Genomic DNA, 17,325 nt, shown 5'->3' with positions numbered 1-17,325 from the left:
TTATTTGGTCTTTCAATAAGAGTACTTTGAGAACACCTGAGGTTCAAATACATGTTGCAGTATTCTCTCTGCTGTCGGAAAGACGTGTTCATTCATGAATAAGTACTTCAGTCTGGCACCTTTTGGAATAGACCAAAGATAGAGATTCAGCATCTGCTGGTTCGATGTCAACCTCTTTTGTAGAAGAAGCTTCCTGCAACATCTGTAAATAATACAAAAATAAGGTTCAAAGTTGATAAATTAAGAAAAAATGTATTGATAAAAAAGTGGCTTAGCTGGTAAAGCTACTAGCAGGAGTATTCTATTGAATAAGTTGCTCAAAAACTCCAACTCTCCGAATTGCTTCTGTCATCACAGTTCTGAGGACCCGGCCTGTGTGGAGTTTGGATGTTCTCCCCGTGCCTGTGTGGGTTTTCTCCGAACACTTGCAACTTGAGTTGCAAAAAGGTCTCATGTGAGTGACTAGTATGTAATACTGCTTGTTTTAATGGTATGTAATATTTTATTAAAATACAAAAAAAAAACCCTGCAACAAAATTGATAAATAAAAAAAAAAAAACTAAGAAAAGGTTTGTATACACTTATTCTCACGAGGGTTGTGGGACTGCTGGAGCCTATCCCAGCTTTCAATGGGCAAGAGGCAGGGTACACCCGGAACTGGTTGCCAACCAATTCCAGGGCACATTGAGACAAACAGCCGGACTCAAAATCACATATAGGGGCAATTTAGAGTCTCTAATTAATGTTTTTGGGATGTGGGAGGAAACCCATGCAGGCACAGAGAGAACATGCAAACTCCACAGATGGAGGCTCAGATTGAACACGGGTTCTCAGTACTGTGAGAGCAACGCTTTCCAGCTGCTCCACCGTGCCGCCATTTGTACATATTAAGCATATGTTTTTCTAGTTAAAAATGTCCAAAGTATCTGCGATAATAAAATATTTTTCGCTAATTACGACGTGTGCTTCTATCATTCAACCATGTAAAAAGTGTTCAACTTTTTCAGGAAATAAAAGATTATGAACATACCTCCGCAACTTATCTCTTAACAAAAGCTCTTTGCAGTTTTGGTCCTTTGTGCGTGTGTGTGTGTGGGGGGTGGGGTGCAAGCTTGTCGAAGCGTGTCCAGGTTCAGGTGAAATGTTCACTCCATGTGACAGTGTTGACAGGGTTTGGAAAAAATTTGCCCTCTTTCGTTTGCACAAAACTTACCCAGTGTCTTCTGAGGCTTGGGTCTTTTGGAAAATAATGCACACTGTGACCAGAATTATTAGAATTGCTCCAAAACTGAACCACACACGTGTTCACCATTGTTATGGATTAGTTTTAGCTCACAATCACTGAGGAATTCTCGAAACCAGCGAGTCTCCATGCTCATGTAAGTTGCACCACCGGTCCACCTTGAATGACGTCAGAGGCTCCGCCCCCGAAATGAGCCCATTTTTCAGGTGGTGGAAACTAGGTCAAAGTTCACTCACTTTAATTATAAAACATATTTTTGGGAAAAAAACATCTAACACGATACATATTTTATGGTACAGTTGAACATATATTTTCATCTAGATACGATCATTTGTATTAGTAATTACACATTACAATCAAGTTTGCCAAAGACCATTTGGATGATACAGAGGAGTCACGGGAGAAAGTTTTGTGGTCAGATGAGACCAAAATGGAACTTTTTGCTCATAATTCCACTAACCATGTTTGGAGGAAGACGAATGATTAGTTCCATCCCAAGAACACCATCCCTACTGTGAAGCATGGGGGTGGTAGCATCATGCTTTGGGGGTGTTTTTCTGCACATGGGAGAGGACGACTGCACTGTATTAAGGAGAAGATGACTGCGGCCATGTATTGAGATTTGGGGGAACAACCTATTTCCCTCAGTCAGAGCATTGAAAATGCGTCGTGGCTGGGTCTTTCAACATGACAATGACCCTAAACACACAGCCAGGAAAACCAAGGAGTGGCTCCATAAGAAGCATGTCAAGGTTCTGGCATGGCCTAGCCATTCTCCAGACCTAAACCCAATATAAAATTTTTGGAGGGAGCTGAAAGGGGGCAACACCCCAGAAACCCGTCTGATCTAGAGAAGATCTGTGTGGAGGAGTGGGCCAAAATTCCTCTTGCAGAGTGTGCAAACCTGGTGAACAATTACAGGAAACTTTTGACCTCTGTAATTGCAAACAAAGGTTACTATACCAAATATTAGCATTGGTTTTCTCAGGTGTTCAAATACTGATTTGCAGCTGTATTACACAAATCGGCAATAAATCATAATTTAAAAAAAAAAAAAAAAAAAAATCATACATTGTGATTTCTGGATTTTTCTTTTAAGATTCTCTCTCACAGTGGATATGCACCAACGATGATAATTTCAGACCTCTGCATGATTTCAAAGTGGGAGAACTTGCAATATAGCAGGGTGTTCAAATATTTATTTTCTTTACTGTATATGTGTCAAAGACCAAAAAAAAAGCTCATCCATGGTTCTCTCAAGTAGAGTTGACAACTGTAATGGTGTTCTGACTAGACTCCCCAAAAAGAGCATGAAACAGCTGCAGCTCGTGTTCTGACAAAAACAAAGATGTCAGAGCATATCACGACAATTTCAAAGTCCTTAAACTGCCTTCCAGGCAGCTTTAGAATAGATTTTAAAGTTCTGCTACTGGTGTATAAATCACTAAATGGTTTACGTCCTACATAAATGAAATAAATGCTTATGGAATAAAAACCCAGTTGAGCTGAGATCAACTGACACAGGTCATATAGTGGAGCACAGAATCCAAAGCAAACATGGTGAAGCAGGATTTAGCTATTATGCTGCAAAAAACTGCCAACTGATGTGACATCAGCCTTAAGTGTGAAGGTTTTTAAATCCAGGTTGAAAACTTTTTTTCCCCTCATGCTTTTTTCAGGATTTCCCCATTTTAATATTTGTTGCACTCTACAGTGTTTTCAATTGCATTTTTTATAATATATATTTTTGTCATTTTCATAGTTTTTTCCCCATGTTTATTTCTTTGTATTCAAACCCTTTTAATCATCAACGGGAATGTACAGCACATTGAGTTGCCTTGTTTATGAAATGCGCTATATATTTCTTTGCTTTAAAAACTACTCATGTAACTACTCGTTTATTTTATTTTTTAAATATATACTCTTTTTTTATTGTTTTTTTCCCCCATTTTAAATGTTTTCTCCTTTTGTATTCAAATGCTTTTAATCATCTAAAGCATACGTTGTTCTCGGGTTAAAATTGTCTCGACCTAAAATGTTTTGAGTTTGAGTACGATGCCCGTCTCTTGTCCGCCAATATGGCCCCAGCACCATAGTGTTTCTGCTTAGCTCATGCACAGTCACTGTAATTTGACGGGCGCATATGTGCCCGTGCGCCATTACACTCGCAAATCTGCAGTCGAGTCCGAAAAATCACGCGTTCAAAATTTGTTACAAGTAGAAATAAATAGATATTGAAAGACGTTGCCTATTTTGTGTAGTCTTAACCAAATGTTCCATCTAAGATGAGCGCTCTCAGTGAACCACAGCCTGACGTCTTTTTTTTTTTTTAAAAAACACGGAACGAGCTGCTGCTCAGTCTACTTCTTAGTTTACCTGACATCACCCCCCCTCCGCTCTTAAAGGGGCACACTCAATCATAAACAGAACACACACCCTCAACTTCATATCTGCGGCATGACCGACCACACCCGTACATTTTTCAGATCTGAGTGACTACATGCATATTTCCCATCTGTGTTTGTGCCCTGGGACTATATTTGCCTTTTTCACCCACCTTTTTACATGTTATGGATTAAAAGAAGAAGGTTGGGTATTTTTAACAATGCTGGTCCAGCCAAAAGAAAAGCAATGGCCAAGGAAACAAAGCTTAACGTCATTAAAAAAAAAAATTGAGAAAGGAGTATCATTACTAAAGTAAGTAAACACTTGTGGCTTCAGTCAGTCGACCATGGCACTTATTAAGGACAAAGCTTGTATTTTAGTTTCACCGTGATGAGGGATACAGTGATCACGAAGCAGTTTTGTCTGTGAAGAAAAAAAAACTGATCGTTTTTCGTTTATTCCTGAAATGGAAGGATTACTTACACTATGGATTGAGGATCAGAATCAACGTAGGCTTAATATCAGCCGAATGCTTATTAAGGGTAAAAGGAACGACGTATTTTCCTAAATTTGAAGGAGCAGAAAGGCAAGGAAAGAATTTAGCTCTAGAAAGGGCTACCTGCACTTGCTTCCTGACCAATAGCTAAAGTGGGGGTTCCCTTCATTCTTTGCCATCCCAGCCTCCCTTCATTCTTTGCCATCCACCTCTCGCAGTAATGGTAAGTGAAGAGTCTTATATTTTTTATTTTAATGTATTTTAGTTTTTTTATATGAAGTACCAACACATCCATTTTCTGAGCTGCTTATCCTCATGAGGGTCACAAGAATGCTGAAGCCAATCCCAGCGGTTATTGTAAATTTTGACTAACGGTGAAATCCGACTTAAGTCGAAATTCGAGTTAAGTCGGTAGTGTAGGAATGGATCTCAGTCGAAGACCGAGGACTCCGTCATATAAAATTCTAAGAAACTCCCTCTCTCATTATTATAAGAGTAACAAAATAACTGACTGACTTGAAACAGGGGAGGTTTAGTCTCATTTGACTTCAGACACTGAGACAAAAAAAAAAAAATTGAATGAAAATTGCACAGTGTATAAAAACATCTGGCTTCATACATGTCACAAATTCTGCATATGTATGTAAAATTATGAGCACAACTATACATACCGTATATGCAGTCATAATTCCAAATCCAAATTCTAAAATAATTTTTCATAACCTCTAGGGAGCGGTGGTACTTTGGAATGAAAATGTACAGCTTTTTCATATCTAGATCGCAGCATACTATGTGAGACACTTCCATTTTCTCCAATACCTATGTTTAATGTACACTATTGACAATTAGTGTGTCGGGGGGGTGAATGCACATTTCCATGAGAAATTACGGTACCAGGCAATTTTTTTACATTGCAGATCACCTAAAGAGTGTGGAAAAAAAAAACAACTCACAAATGTAAAAATTTACGACAAATTGCATCAATTGAATATTCCAGTCCACCTCCACAATATGTGAAATTCTTGAAATCGAAATAGGCACGTTTTTATTGCATTTAGAGCACCCGAGTTTTAAACACTAAACACTAATACGTTAGCACAAAAAAGATGTAATTTTCACATAAAATGCGCATGGATGAGTTTATTATCATTCCCATAACTCAGCAAATGGTGCACACCTTTGCTGAAACTGCAATGCATGGTGTCCTTAAGCAGTGGTTTCCAAAATTTTTTTGTAGCGGCCCCCTCTTTTGGAGATAATTATTTTAAGAGCATTTATTTGATATTTGTTTATTTATTTTCTGCATTTATTCAACTCCCCAAGTGGGGTTGCGTCAGGAAGGGCATCCGGCGTAAAAACTGTGCCAAACAAATATGAGCGTTTATCTGAGATGTCACGCTGTGGCGACCCCGAACGGGACAAGCCGAAAGAAACTTAGTATTTGAACGCCCCCAAAGTATTAAGTGACATACTTCCTTTACCGTCTACAAACAGCAGGTCATGTTCTACTGGGATATAGCACCCAGTCATGGTGCGGCAGAGTGTGTCCTGGCGCTATTAAAATTGGAGCACTTCTTCTTCTTCTTTTCCTTTCGGCTTGTCCCGTTAGGGGTCGCCACAGCGTGTCATCTTTTGCCATCTTAGCCTATCTCCTGCATCTTCCTCTCTAACCCCAACTGCCCTCATGTCTTCCCTCACCACATCCATAAACCTTCTCTTTGGTCTTCCTCTCGCTCTTTTGCCTGGGAGCGCCATCCTCAGCATCCTTCTACCAATATACTCACTCTCTCGCCTCTGAACATGTCCAAACCATCGAAGTCTGCTCTCTCGAATCTTGTCTCCAAAACATCCAGCTTTGGCCGTCCCTCGAATGAGCTCATTTCTAATCCTATCCAACCAAGTTCACACCAAGCGAGAACCTCAACATCTTCATTTCTGCCACCTCCAGTTCAGCTTCCTGTTGTTTCTTCAGTGCCACCGTCTCTAATCCGTACATCATGGCCGGCCTCACCACTGTTTTGTAAACTTTGCCCTTCATCCTAGCAGACACTCTTCTGTCACATAACACACCAGACACCTTTCGCCAGCTGTTCCAACCTGCTTGGACCCGTTTCTTCACTTCCTGACCACACTCTCCATTGCTCTGTATTGTTGACCCCAAGTATTTGAAGTCGTCCACCCTCGCTATCTCTTCTCCCTGTAGCCTCACTCTTCCCCCTCTACTTTTCTCATTCACGCACATATATTCTGTTTTACTTCGGCTAATCTTCATTCCTCTCCTTTCCAGTGCATGTCTCCATCTTTCCAATTGTTCCTCTGCATGCTCCCTGCTTTCACTGCATATGACAATATCATCTGCGAACATCATGGTCCAAGGGGATTCCAGTCTAACCTCATCTGTCAGCCTATCCATTACCACTGCAAACAGGAAGGGGCTCAGAGCTGATCCCTGATGCAGTCCCACCTCCACCTTAAATTCCTCTGTCACACCTAAGGCACACCTCACCATTGTTCTGCTACCATCATACATGTCCTGTACTATTTTAACATACTTCTCTGCCACACCAGACTTACGCATGCAGTACCACAGTTCCTCTCTTGGTACTCTGTCATAGGCTTTCTCTAGATCCACAAAGACACAATGTAGCTCCTTCTGACCTTCTCTGTACTTTTCCACGAGCATCCTCAAGGCAAATAATGCATCTGTGGTACTCTTTCTAGGCATGAAACCATACTGTTGCTCGCAGATACTTACTTCTGTCCTGAGTCTAGCCTCCACTACTCTTTCCCATAACTTCATTGTGTGGCTCATCAACTTTATTCCTCTATAGTTCCCACAGCTCTGAACATCCCCTTTGTTCTTAAAAATGGGAACTAGAACACTTTTCCTCCATTCTTCAGGCATCTTTTCGCCTGCTAGTATTCTGTTGAATAAGTTGGTCAAAAACTCCACAGCCATCTCTCCAAATTGCTTCCATACCTCTACCGTATGTCATCAGGACCAACTGCCTTTCCATTTTTCATCCTTTGTAGTGCCTTTCTGACTTCCCCCTTAGTAATCATTTCCACTTCCTGGTCCTTCACTCTTGCCTCTTCAACTCTTCCTTCTCTCTCATTTTCTTCATTCATCAACTTCTCAAAGTATTCTTTCCATCTATTTAGTACACTACCGGCACCAGTCAACACATTTCCATCTCTATCCTTAATCACCCTTACCTGCTGCACATCCTTCCCATCTCTATCCCTCTGTCTGGCCAACCTGTAGAGATCCTTTTCTCCTTCTTTCGTGTCCAACCTGGTGTACATGTCTTCATATGCCTCTTGTTTAGCCTTTGCCACCTCTACCTTTGCCCTACGTCGCATCTCGATGTACTCCTTTCGCCTCTCCTCAGTCCTCTCAGTATCCCACTTCTTCTCGCTAATCTCTTTCCTTGTATGACTCCCTGTATTTTGGGGTTCCACCACCAAGTCTCCTTCTCCCCTTTCCTACCAGATGACACACCAAGTACTCTCCTGCCTGTCTCTCTGATCACCTTGGCTGTCGTCGTCCAGTCTTCCGGGAGCTTCGGTTGTCCATCGAGAGCCTGTCTCACCTCTTTCCGGAAGGCCGCACAACATTCTTCCTTTCTCAGCTTCCACCACATGGTTCTCTGCTCTACCTTTGTCTTCTTAATCTTCCTACCCACCACCAGAATCATCCTACATACTACCATCCTATGCTGTCGAGCTACACTCTCCCCTACCACTACTTTACAGTCAGTAACCTCCTTCAGATTACGTCGTCTGCACAAAATATAATCTACCTGCGTGGTTCTACCTCCGCTCTTGTAGGTCACTATATGTTCCTCCCTCTTCTGGAAATAAGTGTTCACTACAGCCATCTCCATCCTTTTTGCAAAGTCCACCACCATCTGCCCTTCAAAGTTCCTTTCATGGATGCCGTACTTACCCATCACTTCTTCATCGCCCCTGTTTCCTTTACCAATATGTCCATTACAATCTGCACCAATCACAACTCTCTCGCTGTCTGGGATGCTCAGAACTACTTCATCTAGTTCCTTCCAGAATTTCTCTTTCAACTCTAGGTCACATCCTACCTGTGGTGCATAGCCGCTAACCACATTATACATAACACCCTCAATTTCAAATTTTAGTCTCATCACTCGATCTGATACTCTTTTCACCTCCAAGACATTCTTAGCCAGCTCTTCCTTTAAAATAACCCCTACTCCATTTCTCTTCCCATCTACTCCGTGGTAGAATAATTTAAACCCTGCTCCCAAACTTCTAGCCTTACTACCTTTCCACCTGCTCTCTTGGATACACAGAATATCAACCTTTCTCCTAATCATCATGTCAACCAACTCCTGTGCTTTTCCTGTCATTGTCCCAACATTCAAAGTCCCTACACTCAGTTGTAGGCTCTGTGCATTCCTCTTTTTCTTCTGACGCTGGATCCGGTTTCCTCCTCTTCTTTGTCTTCGACCCACAGTAGCTGAATTTCCACCGACGCCCAGCAGGTTAGCAGTGCCGGGGGCGGGCGTTGTTAACCCGGGCCACGACCGATCCGGTATGGGATTCTTTAGATGAACGCTCATATTTGTTTGGCACAGTTTTTACGCCGGATGCCCTTCCTGACGCAACCCTCTGCATTTATCCGGGCTTGGGACCGGCCTACAGATTGCACTGGTTTGTGCCCCCATAGGGCTGCATTAAAAATTAAATTAAAAATTGGAGCACAAATTGTTATATTGTTTTTACACTTCGTAGTCACCATACATTTGGTATTCAGGAGTGAAAATCCACCATTACAAATGGGAGACTATGACTGAAAGCATGTACTCTAAAGAAAGAAAAATAAATCTTTGGAAGTTTGTTTTGAAAATTTTCCATTAACTATATATATACTACTATGCTATATACCCGCAAAACAGTCAGCTTGACTGACACTAGCCAACCTTAGTGATTAGCTGTTCATTACCTTTCCCTATAGTGAAGTTATACTGTCTGTGTGAGCAGTCTGTCTGTGTGATTTGGAATGTACTCACACATTGGTAGAATTGGCCTCTCTGCCCACCAGTGATGAAGCGCTTGCCATCTGGATTCCACGCCACACTGGTAAGGCTATCTTCATGAGACTGACTCATTTTTGTTCGTAACTCCCCCGTCTAAAAAAACAGAGAGGGAACAGACTGCATTGAATCCAAGCTCCTTCAGGTTAGGTTCATGTAATCAGGCTCATGTACAACATCTCATAAACTTGAGTGCACTGATGATATTTTTGACCAATGAGGCTCCAGGGAGAAGAGAGAGCGAGGGTGGACGACTTCAAATACTTGGGGTCAACAATCCAGAGCAATGGTGAGTGTGGTAGGAAGTGAAGAAACGGGTCCAAACAGGTTGGAACAGCTGGTAGAAGGTGTCTGGTTTGTTATGTGACAGAAGAGTCTCTGCTAGGATGAAGGACAAACTTTATAAAACAGTGGTGACGCTGGCCATGATATGCGGATTAGAGACAGTGTCAATGAAAAGACAACAGGAAGCAGAATTGGAGGTGGCAGAAATGAAGATGTTGAGGTTCTCTCTAGGAGTGAGCAGGTTGGATAGGATTAGAAAAGAGCTCATAGAGGGACTGCCAAACTTGGATGTTTAGGAGACAAGGTTCGAGAGAGCAGACTTCGATGGTTTGGACATGTCCAGGGGCGAGAGAGTGAGTACGTTGCTAAAAGGGTGTTGAGGAGGCCAGGCAAAAGAGTGAGAGGAAGACCAAAGAGAAGGTTGATGGATGTTGTGAGGGAAGACATGAGGGCAGTTGGTGTTAGAGAGGAAGATGCAGGAGATAGGATTAGATGGAAAAAGATGACACGCTGTGGTGACCCCTAATGCGACAAGCCGAACGGAAAAGAAGAACTTTTTAACCTGTCTGGTTCAGCTACATGAGGAAGCAGAATGGTGAATCTGTATGACTTTTGTAATGGAACAGTTTTGCTGTCCAACGGGAGTGAGAAATACGCTATGCTTATTTTTTCATTTTTGTGATCGTTATTGAAAATGCACCCAGACAGAAAAAGGTTTAAGGGGACAGACGGAGAAGGACAGAATGGAGAAGGGGAATAGTTGTGTGAACCATAGCAGTATATTAGTTAGACATTCTAGATACTAATGTTACAAGAGTACAATCGTGTTCTTATATGTGGATTTGAGGTGGGGGTGCAAACACCTGCTGAAGACATACATCAACTAACAAATACAGGATGAAAGAGGACAGAATAGGATAGGAAAGGACAGGATGTGGGAGCTCTGTACCCCATGCCTTTGCTCCACCAACCACTGCACCCCACTGCTGCCATCCTATCCACCACACCTTAGAGCATGGGGACCCCAGTCCCCAATGTAGTAGCCAATTGCAACCCTAAAAATATAACAAATCTTGCTAAAACCTTCCTCGCCCCTCATGGGCAATAACAGAGGAGGGCGCCAGGAGAGGGAAAAGGAGGTTGCGGACCCATAGGGTGGTGCAGGCTCCAGAAGTCAGTTCAAAAAACGTGTGTTGCTTAACAACCACCACCTACCCACAATTACTATGGTGACCAGGTCGCCGACTGGCAATGTACCGTAATCATGTGTGGTGGAGAGCCGTGCATTTGGGGGTGAGGTGGGATAGTCACTCTCACTCAGGCCAACCATCTCCGCAAAGGATGTGCGAATGGATGCAGTGGATAAAATAAATCTGTGGTGGAAAGGCATGATGGGCCACAGAGTAGAGCGAAGTGCTGGAAAAATAGGCAGTCTTCTCACCAGCCTGACATTGCCCTCCCACCACTGTTAATCATCACTAGCTACCTACCCAATCAGAAAATATGTGGGCCTGCACGGATTTCACGATTTTTCAGATAAGTGGTGAAAACCTACCGTTAAATATGTATATTTCTAACAGACATTACATGTCATATTGGAATGAAGGTACACCTTTTTTCACACCCCTAGGTTTGGGTCTACACTGATACAATGTGAAAGATTCATTTAGTTTTCCTCATAACTATATATAACATGCTCTGTCAACATTTGGATAAATGTTTGTGGGGAAACACGCATTATGCACAAGTCATTGCATTATTTGCAAATTATCCGAGTTGATCTTACCTGTATATTCCACAGCCACAACTCAGAGCAATCGTCAGGACCACATGCTATCAGATGGGAATCATCAGGACTCCATGCCAAGTAAGAGACTCCATATGCATGACCCTCCAGAGTCTTCATTAACTTCACCTGCCGTGTTTCCTGTAAAAAACACACATTCTATGTTTCATATGGCAACTCATCGCTAACCGATGACATAACACTCATTGATGGCTGGTTAACAATACGTTACCGTGTCAACATGCCATATAATGACTGTAGTGTCTTTGGAACCAGTTGCCAGTTTTGTGCCACCATTGGAGAACTTGCAAAACCAAACTTCGTTGCAGTGTTCAGTAAGTATTTGTTGAGTGTAGCAGGGGAATTGTTTCCTGAAAACAGTAAAACACACATTTCAGAAACAATTTTGAACTTCAGTCATAGTTTCGTACAGAGTCCTTAATTTTCCGGGGATAAAATATTTTGAAAACAACTAAACTTGTGTTTTCTTTCTGATATTTTTGAAGCACTGCTGAGGAGGACATCAATACATTAACAATTTTTGTCTATTTTGTCAGCTTTGCTAGTCTTTGACCTTCAGATTTTCTGAGTTTATAGTCATCAGTAAGACAAACACTTTTTATTTGGGCTGAGGTCAGGCAACTGACCAGAAGATTATGTAATCTTTGTTTTCACACTTTATGGAGTAGATTTGATTGTCTTCTGTGTTGCCTTGAGTCTTCATAGCATTTGGGTTAATGGGTATAGATTATGGCTGCATGATATTAGAAAAACCAAAAAAACAAATCACATTTTTTTATCACCCTGCGATGTATTGCGATATGAAAACGTTAAGAAACATACAATCTTGGGTCTAAAAGACTACAGGCCTGTTGTCTTGACATCTGATGTCATGAAGTTCATTGAATGTGTCGTGTTGAACCACCTCAAAAGTTACTCGCCAATTGTTGCTTTTAAAACTCAACATACATGTCGTACTACAGCGGATCCAACTACCAGAGACAAATTCCTTGTATTGTTTACATACGTGGGCAATAAAGTGGATTCTAACAAGTCATCACAAAATTGAGTGGCTATTGCATTTGAAGCGCCATTTGTTCCAGTTGTTATCTTGCTTTTTGTCATTTTATGATCTGTTCCTTAACTCAACATCCAAGCGAAGTTTTTTTTTTTCTCTCCCCCAAGCTACATTTCTCCTGGTCTCTGTCTGGTTCGTCTATATTCAGTGATGACGACCTGAGATGCAGATTTGCTTATCTGAAGGGGATGACTCACACAAGATTGGTCAATATGGTTCATCACTATTGTCAAGTTCATCATGCAGGACCGCTTAAAATGAACGAGCCACGTATGTCTAAATCATCAACTTTCTTTTTTTGGCTATGGCAGCAAGCAAGATACAATATGTTGCCTGCTTTCAAGTTGTATTAAAAGTATGTAAAAATGACTAAGCTCTCCATGGATATCCTCCAAAGCACCAGGGCACAATGTTCCATGTGTTGTTTAAAGTGTTAAAATTTACTCCAAAGTGCAACATCGATGCTAAGCTTAACATGTCAAGCTTCTCTTATCACCGCATGGTAGCTCTAAGATTAGCAGACAGTTGTTGTTTAATGTTTCATGTGACAGGTTTACAGTAAATAGCTGGGATTGAAAAATTAAAATTAAGGATGAACATTTTACCTTTTATTTGGAAAACATTTTTATAACAACTATTTAAAGAATGATTGTGATTGATAGACTCAGCCGCGCACACCCAGCTATATTGCAAGTTCTCCCACTGAGATATCATTGAGCAGTCTGAAATTTTCATCGTAGGTGCATGTCCACTGTGAGAGACATAATCTAAAAAGAAAAATCCAGAAATCACAATGTATGATTTTTTTCAACAATTTATTTGTGTGATACAGCTGCAAATAAGGATTTGAACACCTATCACCTAGAATTCTGTACCTCAAAGACCTGGTAGTCCGCCTTTAAAAGTCCACCTCTACTCCATGTATTATCCAGAATCAGATGCATCTGTGTGAGGTCGTTAGCTGCATAAAGACACCTGTCCACCCCATACAATCAGTAAGATTCAAACTTCTAACATGGCCAACACCAAAGACACCAGAGACAAAATTGTACAACTCCACACGGCTGGAAAGGGTTACAGAGAAATTGCCAAGCAGCTTGGTGAGCAATCATTACAAAATGGAAGAAGCTAAACATGACACTCAGTCTCAATCGGAGTGGAGCCCCATTCAAGATATCACCTTGTGGGGTCTCAATGATCCTTAAAAAGGTGAGGAATCAGCCCAAGACTACACGACAGAACTTGGTCAATGGCCTGAAAAGAGCTGGGACCAGTTTCCAAGACGTCATGGCACGGAAGGTTCCCCTGCTTAAACCCACCCATGTCAAGCCCCATCTTAAGTTTGCCAATGATCGTATGGATGACACAGAGGAGTCATGAGAAAGTTTTGTAGTCAGATGAGACCAAAATGGAACTTTTTGGTCATAATTCCACTAACCGTGTTTGGAGGAAGACGAAGGATGAGTTGCCTCTCAAGAACACCATCCCTACTGTGAAGCATGGGGGTGGTAGTATCATGCTTTGGGGGTGTTTTTCTGCACATGGGACAGGACAACTGCACTGTATAAAGGAGAGGATGACCACAGCCATGTATTGTGAGATTTTGGGGAACAATCTCTTTCCCTCTGTAAGATCATTGAAGATTGGTCGTGAATGGGTCTTTCAACATGACAATAACCTGAAGCACACAGCCAGGAAAACCAAGGAGTGGCTCCGTAATTAGCATAACAAGGTTCTGGCATGGCCTAAACCCAATAGAAAATCTTTGGAGGGGGCTGAAACTCCGTGTTTCTCAGCGACAGCCCAGAAACCAGTCTGATCTCGAGAAGATCCGTGTGGAGGAGTGGGCCAAAATCCCTCCTGCAGTGTGTGGAAACATGGTTAACAACTACAGGAAATGTTTGACCTCCATAATTGCAAACAAAGGCTGCTGTACCAAAGATTAACATTGGTTTTATTTGCAGCTGTATCACACAATTTAAAAAAAAAAAAAAAAAAAAAAAAATCATACATTGTGATTTCTGGATTTTTTTTTTTGGGATTATCTCTGTCACAGTGGACATGCACCTCCGATGAAAATTTCAGACTGCTCAATGATTTCTAAATGGGAGAACTTGCAATACAGCAGGGTGTTCAAATACTCATTTTCTTCACTGTAGTTCTGAGGACCAGGGTTCAAATCCTGGCCGTGCCTGTGTGGAGTGAGCATGTCCTCCCGTGACTAAGTGGGTTTTCTCCAAGTACTCCAGTTTCCTCCTAAATCCCCAAAACATCCAGGGTCGGATGATTGAAGACTAAATTGTCCTGAGGTGGGTATGTGTGTGTGTGTGTGTGTGCGTGCGTGTAGGTGTGTGCGCGTGTGCGTGCGTGTGTGTGCGACTGGCTGGCAACCAGTTCAGGGAGTACGCAGTCTCACGCATGAAGATAGCTGAGATAGGTTCCAGCACATTGGAAAACCTGGTGAGGATGAATCAGTACAGAAAATGGATGGATGGTTGCTAATAATATCAATCCCCACGATTGGTTGGAGACTAGTTCAGGTTATACCGCACCTCTTGCCCTAAGATAGCTGGGATATGCTCCAGCATACCCGCAACCCTAGTGAGGATAGGCAGCATGGAAAATGGATGTATAGATACACGCAATAAGAATAATAATAAAGGTGGTATATTTGTTGATGCTTGAACGGTTTTGATAAAAGATGACACTAATGCTCTGACCTATACCATTAAAAAAAGTTTGCCACGAAAGCAAGAAGGATGGACAACTAATGCTCTGACCTATACCATTAAAAAAAGTTTGCCACGAAAGCAAGAAGGATGGACAAAGCCAGTCATCTATCAATTTTCTGAGCTGCTAATCCTCACAATGGTAGCGGGCGTGCTGGAGCCAATCCCAGCAGTCAGCAGGCAGGAGGCAGGGTACACCCTGAACTGGTTACCAGCCACAAGCAGGCCACATGGAGACAGACAAAAGTCACACTCACAATCACACGTAGGGGCAATTTAGTCTAGTTTATTCTTTCTTCAATTAACAAGTTTTTTGGATGTGGGAGGAAACTGAAGTGCCTGGAGAAAACCCACACAAGCACAGGGAGAACAAGCAAACTGCACACAGGCAGGTCAGGATTTTAACCTCAGTTCTTAGAACTGTCAAACCAATGCTCTACAGGTTGCTCACCGTGCTTCCCTCAGCCTGTTGAAACACTTTAGGAGTGGGAATAAAGAGTACAAAAGTTTCTGCTGATGAACTGTACAGTATGAGCTGGTCCAGGCCTGCACCACTCAGTTGGGAAAGGATGATAGAATGATGCAATATGTTCTTCTTTCTACCTGCAGTCTAGATTTTACTGTTTTCTCCTCTACAAAATGCTTGTAAAACCCATCAAGAATTTTCAATAACAGGGAGATCAGAGGCTACATTCACATTTCAGGTCTTGATGGCCAGTTCAGATTTTTGGGTTTTTATATAGTCGTTCATATTACTAAAAACAAACGCAGCTTTTACTGCGGACGGACACTACGTGACAGCACAGGCAGGGTCACAAACCAGGATGTTATATTGTACATGCGCACCAACAAAAGTCACCACACTGACTGAAGTAAATACAAGTAAATAAATCTCTTCATGAAGTACTGCGGTGATTTCAAGGATTTCATCCAAGTGGACCCATCATTTTATTATATTTATCAGTTGTAAAGCATCCTCTTTTTGCCACTGACTTTTTTTCTGCTCTGTCTGCCTGTTGTGTCAAACAACTGCAACGTTTGTTGCTGTTTGATGACGTTGGGCTCAGATGCAAGCCTCCATTAGCCACTCACGTCGCATGCTTAGCTGATTTGCATGTACATTGGAGAAATACCTGGGCCTGTCATGAAAAAAAAAAAATGTAATTGTATGGTTCACAATTACAAAAAAAATAAAAAAAATTGATGTCGCACTGGGGGGTGGGGTAGATGAATTAAAAAAAAAAAAAATCAAATAAGAATTGACCTGCCACATAAACATACCCAGAAACATTTCTTATAAGTGGGTTGTTACCGGCTGCAGCCGTGGTCCAGCAACAAGGACACAGAGTCCAGTCCACTGTCCAGCTTAGTGTTGTGGTAGAGACAACGCTCCCGTTGTAGTTCCACTGCCTGCTTTAGCAGCGTTTGCAGTCTGCGAGGAGGCAGCATCACTGACGGAGGCAAGTAGGCTGCATGAAAGATCGCAGAAAGATTACATAGCTGGTTTAATATTAATCGCCTGTGCAAAAACAACTTAGTAGATAGAAGTGGCATTCAGCTGGAGCTGATTAAACCAAATTAATTAAACTGATTTTATTGGCACAATACTTTAGACCTGTAATGTCCATTTTGGAGCCAGTCTGGTTACCAGTCAGAGAATTTGTTTTCATAATGACAGTCCAACTACAATGAGCATAGAGAAAGACACTCAACACAGTTAAGTCAGGTCATTTGCATCACCCCTTCTGTTCAGTGAAAATGAATATTTCCACTATACTGTACATGTCACTGTCACACATTCACCAAGCACTATTGTGAAAATGGCGGAATAATAAAAGATGGTTGAATAAAAATAATTTTGCTTGAAGAATACATCTCACCATTAAGGCAAAACCCCCAAGAGACACAACAACAATGACGAATTGAATTAATCTTATGGATTCTATTAAGAAATTTGATCACAGATGTTAAAAGTAAATGGGGCTTTAAAACTACCTTTTAAAGCCCAAGTTTCATCCCTATAAAACATTGTAAAATAGATATTGTAATAAAAAATACATAACATTGTTCACTTCAATGTCTATACGAAAAAATAAATATGAGCGGAGAGCGCGTCATCCATGCACAAAGTTCTGGAAGTGTCATACGACATCCAAGTGGTCACCATATTGGCTGCCTCTACTGCTCGTGATGTCACCCCGGATATTCGCCATTGAAAACACGCTGTGGCCCCTACTCATGGGACATGCCC

General features: G+C 41.7%; 1 protein-coding gene across 2 annotated transcripts in view; it reads right to left on the bottom strand.

Moving 5' to 3' along the window:
* LOC133500670 (WD repeat-containing protein 26) overlaps positions 1–17,325 on the bottom strand; it is a 67,768-nt gene that overhangs the window by 33,574 nt on the left and 16,869 nt on the right. For both annotated transcript variants that reach the window (XM_061819672.1, XM_061819673.1), the window contains 4 exons: positions 16,387–16,543; positions 11,500–11,638; positions 11,268–11,408; positions 9,173–9,292 (listed from right to left, as the gene is read on the bottom strand). In XM_061819672.1, the coding sequence (XP_061675656.1) occupies positions 9,173–9,292; positions 11,268–11,408; positions 11,500–11,638; positions 16,387–16,543 (557 nt within the window). The remainder of the gene's footprint in view (positions 1–9,172; positions 9,293–11,267; positions 11,409–11,499; positions 11,639–16,386; positions 16,544–17,325) is intronic.

This window comes from Syngnathoides biaculeatus, chromosome 5, assembly GCF_019802595.1.
Source record: "Syngnathoides biaculeatus isolate LvHL_M chromosome 5, ASM1980259v1, whole genome shotgun sequence".
NCBI lineage: Eukaryota > Metazoa > Chordata > Actinopteri > Syngnathiformes > Syngnathidae > Syngnathoides > Syngnathoides biaculeatus.
Note: the sequence above shows the minus strand (reverse complement) of the source record. Positions and strands in the feature narration are given on the sequence as shown.